Source organism: Archocentrus centrarchus, chromosome 22 (genome assembly GCF_007364275.1).
Source record: "Archocentrus centrarchus isolate MPI-CPG fArcCen1 chromosome 22, fArcCen1, whole genome shotgun sequence".
NCBI lineage: Eukaryota > Metazoa > Chordata > Actinopteri > Cichliformes > Cichlidae > Archocentrus > Archocentrus centrarchus.
The window spans coordinates 19,021,413-19,033,710 of record NC_044367.1 but is presented as its reverse complement, the minus strand read 5'-3'; the positions used below and the strand labels follow the sequence as shown (position 1 = coordinate 19,033,710).

The 12,298-nt window shown below is 41.2% G+C and overlaps 1 protein-coding gene across 2 annotated transcripts in view; it reads right to left on the bottom strand.

The window, feature by feature from the left end:
- efna2a (ephrin-A2a) overlaps positions 1 to 12,298 on the bottom strand; it is an 88,680-nt gene that overhangs the window by 3,888 nt on the left and 72,494 nt on the right. For both annotated transcript variants that reach the window (XM_030719634.1, XM_030719635.1), the window contains exon 2: positions 3,807 to 4,099. In XM_030719634.1, coding sequence (XP_030575494.1) covers positions 3,807 to 4,099 — 293 coding nt within the window. The remainder of the gene's footprint in view (positions 1 to 3,806; positions 4,100 to 12,298) is intronic.

Below are 12,298 nucleotides of genomic sequence, written 5' to 3'. Positions count from 1 at the left end.
GGCTATGTTGATGTGTTGTGCTGTATACCCCTCAAGCCTTCAAAAGACTTTTCAGTTTATTTATTTTGATTTTATCTTTAGACATTGGCTGCTTTTTCACTCATTGTCTGTCCAGTCCTTGTACCTGACCATTTTCAGATGAATGTTTTTTTTTTGTTTGTTAAGCCACTTAATACCGACCCATGAATCATTCAAACATAAAAAAGTCACCTAACTCAAGGGATGAACCAATGCTGTGTCTACACAAAACACCAACATAATTTGTTCATAATTTCTTTAGCTGAATGCCAATAATATTTTTTGCACAAACAATGTGATTCCTAAAGTGCTTTTAGCAGAAAACATGGCATATCTCAGCATGGTGTGCAGTGAGTTCTTGAAAATTTTATTTTAAAGGAATATTTCAGATGACATACTGCAAAGGAAAAGTTATTTATAGTTAACATGTTAAACATTTGACATAATATGACATTGTTTCAGTAATTAATGCAGCCTTTTGCTTTGCCTTTTGCTTTCTTGACAGCATATAGTGCAGCATCGAGTGCAGTTTCATGTATTATATCCCTTTTACGGATTTTAAATTGATGTTCCCAAGCTCGTGACCCATAAACACACTAAGCACTTTAGGCAATCTAACTAAGTTTGTAAGGCATCGGCCTGCTCACTGAGATCCATTCACACTCATATTCATACCTAAGGGAAATAACCGACTCTCAAATTGACCTGGCTTGAATGTCTTTGGAATGGGGAAGGAAATCCATGCAAATTCCCCACAGTCACAGGTATATCTTGCCGTGAGGTGACAGTGCTAACCACTGAGCCAGTGTGCTGCCCAGATTGAATGCCAAAAAAAATGGAAAAAATGTTAAAAGTTAGTGTGATTCAAACTTCAAAGTAGAGTAAATGAAATTGAATCTGGGTTTTTAGTCCCACCTCGCTCTGATGTGAAATAGAGCTGGAGACCCTAAAGGAGATTGTGTTCAAGTCTCCGACCACTCACACATGCTGACGAGCACACCCACCCACACACATACGCAGATGTGTAAAAGAATGTGCACATACACACACAGCTTGTTTCAGAAGTGTGCATGGAGACCTACTGGCCTTCTCCCTTGAGGAAGCCACAACCCATAGTGGCCCCATAGAGAATGATCATCAAGATCCACAGTGAACAGGAAATAAATCTGACCCTTCCTTTGCCCTCTCCTCCCTCTTCTTCTGCCCACGACTCCTCCCTCTGTCTTTCTCTCTGATCTTCATCCTTTACCCTTTAAGGCCTTACCTATAGGTCACTTGCTATCCATCAATTTTTTCCCCAATAATCTCCCTACACTACTTGCAGTGGTCAGAGAAACTTGGGCCCAGCAGTGAATTTGTTCTTCTGTTGGATGTTTTTGTTTTGGCTTGACTGAAAAGGCAAAAAGGGCCAGAAGTGGATTTTTTTTTCATCTTCTTTGTTGCCCCTAACAATTTCCACCTGTGCCATTTTTAAAAATCATACCAATTCACCCAGTGGCTCATGTTCCCAGCACATCCACAATCTAAAGTCTCCTTAAAACCCATTGAAAACCACTCAGCCTCATCAGATGACAGCTGGGAAAGGCAAGGGGTGGAGTCGACCTGTCAACATGTCAGCCACATGACAAATACACACACCAACATGCACTTGCAGACATACACTCTCATGACCACAAATCTCGATTAACTATGTGCTCCACGAGTATACTCAGATAGGACACACGCAATCAGGCACTCAACGGAAAGGTTGGGTGGTTAAAATGGTCGGCGTATTGTCGTTCCACATCAGTACTGACCTGTGCATGAGTGTGTTCAGTGTGAGTGTGTGAGAGACGGTGAGAGACAAGACTGTGTGTTCGCCTGTCAGTCAAGATGATGGACATGGCCTTTCACGGACTCACAATCGCTTGACAACTGACCCCCATGATCAACCCTCCCCCCACAGCACACACACACATATTCAAACACACTCACAAGCATTCCAGTCATGTGGAATACACACTATCCTTAGGGGTCCCATGAACACAATACCATAGTCAGCAACTAACTAGAGGGGCCCAGACCATCCCTTCATGAGACTGAAAATAGAAGAATGCGTGCTTGTGTGTATGTGTGCCAACTGGGAAAAGTTCAGTGGGACATCGAGTGGCTGTTATCGTTGTCTCTTCAGCTCCCTGACTCTCGCCTGCTGTGTCTTTGTGGTTGTATAGACAACAGACTTGGGTAAATATTTGCAGATAATAAGTTGTAATTTAAAAAAAAAAAGTTTCTTTATCTAAAAATAATCTTTGAGGCATAAACAGAACACTTGTCAGTAATGCAATAATGTGACACATTGCATTTTGCATTTGTTTTTATGGTTATTGTATTACAAAAGTGTTACTGCATGAGAAATAAAATCTCAACAACACCACTATCACAAACTGAATTAAACCTGTTTCAATATCTGACAATTAATCATTTTTTGCTTTGTCTGAAATCTTCTTGCACTCTCTGAATGAACACAATTTCACTGTAAAATGCGAATTACTGAATCACTGTTCAAGGGCAAAAAAAACTCCAAAAAACCTCTACAACCTGACCTGAAACTGGTGCTACAGGCCCTTCTTCCCATTATGAGTCATGGTGAGAATGCATCATCTCCTGCTAAAAAGGTCAAGGTCAGTTTTTCTGCCAACTGTGCACTAGTAATGTAAGGAGCAATGAAGAGACCCGTGTCAGGCTGCATACTGGTTAAATTCCACTCAGTTAAAAAAAAAAAAAAATCTTTTGGACAAAATAAGATTTTTCTTTGGAAACTCTCAAAGGTCAAGTCAGTAAAAAACTAATCGGATGACTTTCCTCTGTGGTTATCCAGTATAGTCATCTTCTGGCAAACTGAATACTTTGTGTGAAGTATTTTTCCCTCACTCTGTTGACTGACATGTACTTAATAAAAGGTAAAGTGATCAAAGACTAATGCTGAATTTACATAACTCAACTGGTGACTGTATGGTCATTTGAGACTGACAAAAAAAACAACAGAATAAATTGTTTATTCAAATGCTTTTGGTGTCATTATAGCTGTCCTCCCTCTGAAGAACAGCTTTCTTTCCCAGGTGGTTTGGATATTAAAACTGACAACTGCGGCTCCTACAGCACACAAAGAAAAAGTGGCGCTTTTCTGTCTTTGATCGTTGACAGTAAAGCTTTCCAAAGTCAATTTAGTGTTGCTTTTCTGTGATTACCAACTGATTTTGAACTAAACCGTCCGGATGCGGTAAATCTATTCCACACTGAGAAGTTGAAAAACAATGTTTAAGAGTAATTTGAAGCTACTATTTGTCCCATGCCTGCTGGGGGAATGATAGCTTTTAAACTCTGTTAAAAAAAAAAAAAAAAGCTATCTCAGGGGGGCAAGGACCATCACTGATACTAATACATCACTTGTTGAAGTGAGGAGAAACATCAATACAGCTAATATAAAAATGATTACAAACTACGCCTGGTGACATTTTTACCACTTTGCTGAGCACACCTCTCATGATCTCGACAGAAGCAGTGAGATGCACTAAGAAATAAAGAAAGTGAGGGAGAGTAAGAGGAGTAAATGAGAGATGGAAGGTGTATTTATGCGGGCTGTGTTTGAGAACTCTCAATCAGCTTTTGTTGATTGCATATTTACATATTGTTTACAAATGCAAATTGAGCATGAGCGTGAATACCATGCAAACACACTCGCACGCACACACACTTGGATGCAAGAGAAACAAACACAGAGAAGCACACTCTATTAGGCGATAACGTACAGATATAGTAGTACTCGTGTCCAGGCCTGAACTCAAAGCCCAGGGAGAAAGGAGTGAAGAGCTGGAACTTCTCTGAGAAGCGCAGGGGCCCATCAGGACCAGTGGGACGGTTGCACTCCCAGCGCTTAAAGCCACGCATCCTGTGCTGGCAGGAAGTGTAGCCCTCATGGTTGACCATGAATAGGATGTAGCGCTCCATGCGTCCATGGGATGGAAGACCCTCATAGTATGGACAGTAGATGTCTAGATAGTCATTGATGTTCACTGCCACTCTGTACTCTCCATGCCAGAACCTGTAATGCACAGAAAAAAACAAGAACATTTTTTCATGGATAAAAAAATAACCAAACAGGCTGATGGATAGAATTTGTGAGGAGAGGTGTTTTCTGTGGTAAAATGAGACTGTGGAAGACATATGTTAGGAAAAATCTTTATATTCCTGAAAAACAATCAATATTTACTAAAAAGTCTGTATGATTGCACAGCACAAACGGAAACTGCCTACTTAGAGTAGTCATCCGGTGCAATGTAACTGTATGAAATTGTGCGCTTTTTGTGCTTGCACATCTTCAGAGACAAATCAAAGGTCACAGAACAGCAACCCTTAGAGTTTCCGTATATTGCTCAAGGACACTGAAACAATTGTTTTTCTGATTTAAACCACCGGAGTCTGTGAAAAGCAAAAAAAAACAAAAAAACAAAAACAACCTAGAGGGCATTTAAAAAACAACCAAACAAAAACAAAACAACTTATTTAATAAAAAAATAAAGCCAGAAAAATCAATAGCGATCCCTCTGGTTATGCCAGAAGTTTATATAGCAACCAATTTTATTTTAATAAAGCTTGGTTAACTAAGATTCATGGGAATTCGTGGCATGTTTCAAACACAGGCTTTTTTCCAGTCAGCATGCTTGAATGAGCCTTGTGGTATGATGCTCAAGAGAAGTGGGTCATGATGGCAGAGAGTGCACATTGCTGTTATGGGTGTCCACTTAGTTCAGTATGCATGCACATCAGTAGGGTTGGCATCACAAAAGTGAAAGAAGAAGAAAAAAATATTTGTATTGAACCCTGAGGTTTCTACTCTGTACCAGTTCCTTATAATATTGATCAAGTGCAGGTGATATGGAAATGTGCAGGATAGTCAGGCCCCGTCATCCTCTTTCAGCAACTTCTGCTAGTCATTTTTAATACATTAAAAACATATGCCTGCATATTTTCCCTTTATAATACAGGCTCTGTTTATGTTTATGTTTTGGTGCCAGTGTTGCTTATAAGGGAACTGAACTTCTGTCTACAATCTTGAAGTCAGTGAAGTGAAACAGTCTCTCTTTAAAGGATGAGGTTGGAGATACTCTATATTTTTGTTATTGTCAACAAATGCCAATGAGGACTAAAACCAACAACATGCAGTCTGCCTCTCTAGATTTTTGGATTTCCCTGTTTTGTTTTTCTATAGACATAAATCTTAGTAATGCACAGTATGTTTATAATAAATTGTTTGCATTTATTGGGGTTTTTTTTTTAGTGCTTGCTTATTAATAAACAGCGCCCTTTGCTCTGGGATGTTTATAGGTTATAGGTTGACTCAATAGTTAAACAGGCAATAAGCAACTTTTTGCTTTTATAACAATGTAAGTTCAGTTATGATATCATTTATTGTTTCCTGTAGGGAAATTCTTTCTCTGCATTTAATTCCTTGATATTTGTAGCCATCTCTAGCTGTAAGTCAGGACCCTGTTAAGGAGCACAGCGGAGATTTCATGTCTTTTTAACGGCACGACAAAAAGTGAGCTCTATGGAATAAAGGAAAGTCCCATCACACTTTGAACACACATTTGGAAGCACCCTAGGAAATATATCACCAGGCATACCCTTCAGAAAGCATCTAACATTTTGATGCATGCTTAAATTAATCAGTGCAATATCACTTTTCTTTGTGGTCAAGTAAACATGTCCATGTCTGTAGCGACCCACTTTCTCTGGTGTTTTTCATTATCTTCATTATCGCCACCATAGCTACAAGCAATTCAATTCCAAATGTACCACCTCAAGTACATTTAAAATTCATTACCCCATGTTATCAAATCTTGTATCTCGAAGCTCAGTAAATTTGAGACGCGGGAAAATGTCTTCAATCAAATAAGCATAGCCTAAACAAAACCAAGCTGTTGTGCAATCTAGTTGTCACAGACAGCACGCACACAGGCAGCTTGGGCTTTTTAAACAAATTCATCATTTTCTCCCTCACCTTGGCAGTAATTGATTGCCTAGAATGAAGACATTTTGGTCTAAGCACTCTTGGTTAGTGGGATATTTAGCTTTGGGACAAATTATCCCTATAACGGCAGTCCTATCTCTCTCCCAGAGGGCAAATCAGGAAGTGAGTTAGATGTGAAATGAGCGTCTTCATGCTTCGGTGCCCTATCAGAGTGCGTTTTGCAGCTTCTAAAGGGATCCTTGAACAGATCATTTAGAGGCATTGATCCACCAGGGAGCTCCTCTTGGCTCTCTCTGCTCCCAATCAACTCTTATTAACAACTAAAGGGGAAAGGCAGAGGGAGAAACAGAGGGAGAGATGTATAGAATGAGAATAAAAGGCCTGAAAGCAAAGAACAGAAGGAGTGAAACAGAGAGAAAAAAGGTGGGGGAGAAAGGGAAATATGTGCAGAGCAAGAACAATAGAGAGAAAAAAGCAGAGAGGGGAGGGTGACAATCAAATATGGGGTAATGAGATTGCATGAAATGAGTTTAGAAAAAAGCATAAAAATGAAGAAAGAAAAAGTAGAAGAGGAGGTGGAGGCCAGCTGGAAGAAGAGCAGATGGAAGAGGAGTTTTCTGTATTTCATTTCAATTTATATGGCTATGGTTTTCCATCTGAAACAAATGTGCTTTGCCTATTGACTGTGCACTGATACATTTATGGATGACTACCATTTGAGCATTAGTACATTGGGTATGCAGTAAAGTATGTGTGTGTGTTTATGCAGGCAAGCACATGTGTTTGTTTGTGTGTATGTGTGGCTGGTTAAATGGTAGCATGGCAAAGTGGGTCTCAGTGTGTGAGGATGCTCAATCCAAGAAAGGGCTAATGTGCCAGGATACATTAGGTTGTATCAGTGCCCTGCCCTGCTCCTGTGACACTGTCTGCATTTCTAATTTGCAGAGGCGAGACGAAACTGCGAGTGCAGGTGAGCGTGTGAATGTGCAGGTGTGTGCCACTGCATTTCGAGCTGTTAAACAGTGCATGTTGGTGTGTGTAAGAGTTTGTGTGTCCCGTATCCTCCACTCTCAGGCTGGGTGTCATCTGGAATTAAACACACACAGTGCACTAGCCAAAAAGACATGGGAATGCACTCACATATAAGACACATCTCTTTCTCAAAGAGTTTGTGTGATGTGGTTTTGTGTGTGTGTTTGTGTGTGTAAGAGAGAGAGAGAGATGGGGGAAGGTGAGGGGTGTCTGTCTTTGAATGTGTATGTGTCTCTTTCAAAGCTGTGAAAGCGGTGATATAACAGTATTGTGCAACATTATTTTTTTTAAAGAACTCAATAACATAACAAAAGCTGACATTATGAAACTAAAAAGATTTTTCTAATTATGATGTAATTAATTTGCAATTTAAGTCTTGAAGTCTTGCATTTTGCTGAACATCAGGGGTTTAACTTCTTTTGTTTTGGATAAGTATACAATTGTCAGAGCACTGTGATATCACTGTTACAGCTGCAATTCAGCACTCTTCTATCCATCCATTTTCTTCCGCTTATCCAATTCAGGATCGCTGGGGGGCTGGAGCCTATCCCAGCTGCCATAGGGCGAGAGGCAGAGTACACTTTGGATAGGTTGCCAGTCTGTCGCGGGGCCAACACAGAGAGACAGACAACAATTCACACTCAGATCCACACCTATGGGCAATATAGAATTACCAATTAAGTTAACACCACTAATTGCATGTCTTTGGACTGTGGGAGTAAGCCGGAATACCCAGAGAGAACCCACATGGATTTCAGAGAACCCAGGACCTTATTGCTGTGAGGCAATAGTGCTAACCATTGTGCCACTGTGCTACCCCACCACTCTTCTAAACACATGTATTGGTGCCAGTGTAACTGGGCATCTGCATATTGGGCAAAATCTGCTGATGAAGGACAAGAATCGCTTTTTAAGAGATGCTTTGTGGTTTCTGTTGGTAGTTTGAGCTCTTTTGTGCAACCATGCTTGAGCACAGAGAGCAAAAGAGTATGTATTTGTGAAATGCAATGTTGAAAGCTTTGAGCTTTGTGACATTTATCTGCATTCACAAACAATGAACACAGTCATTACCCAGATATCTGGGTGTAACTTAAGTCCTGAATATTACACAGCTTAATGACACCTTGGGTGTAGTCAAAGGTACAGGTTTAAACCTCTTTTAGTCTAGTCAAATGATGCGCAATCTGTTGTGACATCACTTTTGGCTGCACTTTGGCGTTGTTGCGGCTTGTCGTGCACCTCTCGATTTTTGTAACCTGGTGTTTGTGAGACAGAACTGCCACAATTACGGTAACATAAATTAAGCATCAAGCAACTGTATAAACAGTGACATGACTGTGGTGACATCACAGTTGGCAAGCAACACAGCCAATGTGATGACCATAAACTAAGCTTTGCATGCATAGCTGTATACCTGAATGTCCCTGAATGAGGAGAAAAGAGTTATAAGAGCACCCGATTTACAGAGTTAGTGAAACTATAAACCAGTGACCCCGGCTGTAATAACAACAGCACTGAGCCACCTACACATTACACCTTTGGGAGCTGCTTGGCCATGGAAACCCATGTCCTGAAGCTCCTGGCACACAGTTTTTGTGTTAATGTTAATGCCAGAGGAGGTTTGGAACTCTGCAGTTACTGAGTCAGCAGAGCATTGCCGACTTTTATGCACTATGCGACCTCGCTCTGTAGCTTTATGTGGTCTGCCGGTTGCTTTCGTTCCTAAATGCTTTACCTTTGCAATAACACCACTTACAGTTTATCATAGAATATCTAGGAGGGAAGAAATTTCAAGAAACTGAGCAGAATGCAAAAGATACTGTGGATTGTACCAATTTCATAAAGAGTGGCTCACTTTTTGACAAACAGTAACTTCCCCCAAACCTATTCCATCACAATTATTCAACATTCTGCACAAAAAGAGCTTTAAGGTAGCTTACAAGAAAGTACAGAGCAAAATTATAAAGTTCCACTAATCCTTTCACTCATTCACTGTAAACTCTTACAACCAGTACAAGAAATGATGCATATGCTTGTTATTTTATGGGCGATAAAACTTGATTATCTTTCATTTCCAGGGAAAAAATATGTGTTTGTATTTCCAGCATATTGATAATTAAGTTCTGAAGGGATAGAAAGATTTAAAACTTTGTAATGCTTTATGTTTTTGAAACTCAGCAGTGTCTTCATGAAAAAAAAAATTATGCCTGTTAAACAGACTGCTGTTGAAATGCATGTTGCTCAGTACATAGCCTTTTCATATTTTTGTTCCGCCGCTTGAAGCAATTTCTCTCTAATATTGTCTGTGTGTGAACCTGAGCAATATGATATTGTTCCTAATCCTCTGATGCCTCACAAATTCTTCTCACTCTCTCAGTGCAATTGAATTGTCTGGTGAGGTTAGCCAGATGCAGCTGAAAGACTTGGCTTTTGGCTGCTGACTCTCAGCTGGATATAAAAGGCTCATTCTGAGGCTTGGACCATAATCAGGGAAAGTAGATCTGCGTAAAAGTGTTTTATGGTTTTGTGTGCATGTATCAGGATGAAAGAAAATAGAAATTGAAGATCTTAAAAGTTGAAATAAAAGATTAAAACAAACAGGAGAAGAGAGAAAACAAACGTCTTTGTATTTGTCCTCCTGTGCATATCAGCTGTAGTTGCACGTTCTGTATTTTTTCATCCAGTAGTAACTGTAGTTCTGTGTGTAGTGGTCACTCTTTAGTATTCTGACACCAGTGAGTCATCAACATCCTCTCTCAATACAGGTGTGATCAAAGCCTCTGGTTGAAGAAGCCTTGGATGTTTACCATACCTGCCTGCGTCCTAAACAGCAGGCTCCATCATCCACCAAACATCAAAGGATGCTTCTCTCCCTCTCTCTCTCTCTCTCTCTCTCTCTCTCTCTCTCTCACTATGTCATTCCACTCGCCATCCATAACTTTCTCCTGTTTTTTAGCTTTACTCGATTTGCCTTTGTCACTCCCACTTATGCTGCACTCTCACCGTGGCCTGCAAAAAAACAAAAAAACAAAAAACAACAACAAAAAACTCCCAAACCCTCTCTTCCTTTCTTGGTCTGTCAGTCAAATTGCTTTCCAGTTGCTTTTGGAGGGCTCAGAGGAGAAAAAGAAGTTGCCTGCACAGTTAAATTTCCAAGCTTCAGTTAAGTTTCCAAACCCACAGAAACTACAGGATGCACCGTTTCAAAGTACATGGTCTTCATTTGGTACACATTTCTATACACAGGATTTTGGGGATTTGTTGAAATGACTGATGGTTTGATTTAATTAGAGGAACAGCTTCCAAATTTCACTGTGCTAACAACTTTGTTTTTCTTCTGCACGTTGGTTTTTTTCTGTGCGTCCAACATCTGTGCCTAACCAAAGTGTAAACCGTAGGGCTGTCAAATTAAGCCAACACAAAGTGCCAGAACATGCTGTTCCTCCAATGGCAACATGAGGCTGGTTAAGGAATTCATTCCACACAGACTTCCATGTTAAAATGCCCAACTTAAGCCGATAAAATAACTTTAGAGCCTGGTCTATATAGTTAATTTCCCCCTTCATAACAATTGCACTGGGCATGATTATTCTTATTTTTGTTATAACTCATCTATATCCATCTATACTGTTCAGGATCGAGGGGGGGCTGGAGCCTATCCAAGCAGACACGGGGAGAACATGCAAACTCCACACAGAGAGAGGCCAAGGTGGAATTGAACCCAGACCTTCTATATGTCATTCTAGCTGTGAGGCAGTACTGCTAGCCACCATGCCACTGTGCTGCTATCTATACTAATAATGCTTAAAATTAGGGGCAAGGGTGCTTTGATTGACAAGTCCATCCATCCATTCATCCATTCATCCATCCATCCATCCATCCATCCATCCATCCATCTTCTTCTGCTTATCCAGGGCCAGGTCACGTGGGCAGCAGCCTAAGCAGAAAAGCCCAGATCTCTCTCTCACCAGCCACCTCCAGTTCATCCAGGGGGACACCGTGGCATTCCCAGGCCAGCCGAGAGATATAATCTCTGCAGAGTGTTTTGGGTTTGACCCAGGGCCTCTTCTTGGTAGGACATGCACCTCACCCAAGAGGCGCCCAGGAGGCATCATAGTCAGATGGCCAAACCACATTAACTGTCTCCTTTCGATGTGCAGGAGCAGTGACTCTATTTTGAGCCCCTCCCAAATGACTGCACTCCTCACCCTATCCCTAAGGGAGAGGCCAGCCACCCTTCAGAGAAAGCTTATTTCCGCCATTTGTATCAGTGATTCGTTCTTTTGGTCACTACCCAAAGCTCATGATGATAGGTGAGAGTAAGGATGTAAATTGAGAGCTTCGCTTTCACACTCAGCTCCCTCTTTACCATGATGGACCACTGCAGTGACCACATCACTATAGATGCAGCCCCAGTCCGTCTGCCAGTCTCTCGCTCCCCTCTCCTGTCACTTATGAACAAGACCCTGAGATACATGTCCATCAAAATTATGAACAGAATCAGTGACAAAGGGCAGCCCTGGTGGAGTCCAACACCCTGTCATGGTCCTGGGCTGTGTTTGTGTTTGTTGTTTAATGTACTGTTTCTTTTTTTAAGCTCCTGGCTTTATGTGCTTTATGTTTTACCAAGTTCTTGTGTCTTAGTCTTGGTCCGTGTTCCACTTCCTGTTTTATTTTGGTAGTGTCTTGTTTCTTGTGCAGTATGTTTAGTTTTCCTTCCTGTGTCTCCCTCCCAGGTGTTCCTCGTTGCCTCATTACCTAGTGTGTTGATATTGTCTGCGTTCTAGTCAGTTCTTTGTCAGGTCGTTGGTTTTGTCATGGTGGAGTGTTCCTGTATCCATGTCTCGTCTCGTCTTGTTTTGGATTATGCTCCTTGCCTTGCTTCCAAGAGGATTTTGGTATTCTTGTTTTGTGACTCAATAAATACCTTTTAAGTTACGTCTGTCTCCGCAGTTTTGCATTTTGGGTTCAACTCTGACTGACACATTGCCCGGCTATGACACATCCACAAGAAACAAATCTGATTTACTGCCGCCAATGTGGACCAAGCTCTCGCTACGGTTGTACAGGGACTGAATGGCCCACAAAAATGGGCCAGACAGCCCATACTCCTGCAGCACCCCCACAGGATACCAAGGAACGAGCTTGAATGCCGTCTATGGCGCTCTTCATCTACGATGACCACTATCTGGTTCAGGGATTACCACCACGACAGGCACTGACCACCTTGCAGCTGCA